Here is a 733-nt window from a genome sequence, read left to right on the forward strand (position 1 = left end):
GTCGGCCAGCGCGGGGACAGTCGGGCCTGGGGGCGGGACCCCCACGACCTTGTGTCGCGTTGTCAAGGGCGACGGCCGTTCGCGCGGGGCCGCCCGGGCAATAGCCCGCAACTGGGCCTCCGTATGTGCGTCCCAGAAACCGGGTGCAGATATTCGCACCCTCCGCGAACAGCGTGAAAAAGCGGCTCCGCGGCAGAAGCAGCTAACATCTTCGGGGTCTTTGTCCCCGGCCTCTGGTCCAGACTGCTGGAAGTCAGTCTCTTCCAACCAAGTCAGGCCAGATTGCTAAAAAGTGTGAAAAAGGAGAATTTCGGGCTTGGCTTGCTTACACCAAAACTCTGGAGCCAAGGCCCACCAGCAAAACTGGGCTTATGCATTCATTCCAATTCTCTTGCCCTCCTGGAGGTGAATTTGGTTGCGGATTCGGACCGTCAACGTCACAGAGCTCCAAGCCACGTAAAACGCAGATTTCTCTGGCAACGCCTGAAGTGGGGCTCAGGCGGCCCCCTGATGACTGAGGTACACTGAAGACTGGCTGCCACAAACGAGTGGTAAATAACTGCACAGAAACGAGTTGAGATTGTGACAGGATCTGCAAAGGACAGGAGCTGGGAGAGTGTCCTCCAATGGGGCCTGGACGTAGCTGAGGCCGCGCGGGAGGGGATGTGACGGGGAATACTTAACACGAGGAAGGTGTCAAGCATGATTGCCAAGTTCCAGGCTTAAGCAGCTG

General features: G+C 57.8%; 1 protein-coding gene across 1 annotated transcript in view; it reads right to left on the reverse strand.

Moving 5' to 3' along the window:
* The window catches only part of TRAP1 (TNF receptor-associated protein 1), a 55,205-nt gene that overhangs the window by 49,455 nt on the left and 5,017 nt on the right, over positions 1–733 (reverse strand). Inside the window, exon 2 of the mRNA XM_010840487.1 lies at positions 46–285. Coding sequence (XP_010838789.1) covers positions 46–285 — 240 coding nt within the window. The remainder of the gene's footprint in view (positions 1–45; positions 286–733) is intronic.

Source organism: Bison bison, unplaced genomic scaffold (genome assembly GCF_000754665.1).
Source record: "Bison bison bison isolate TAMUID 2011002044 unplaced genomic scaffold, Bison_UMD1.0 scf7180017864144, whole genome shotgun sequence".
In the NCBI taxonomy this organism is placed as follows: domain Eukaryota; kingdom Metazoa; phylum Chordata; class Mammalia; order Artiodactyla; family Bovidae; genus Bison; species Bison bison.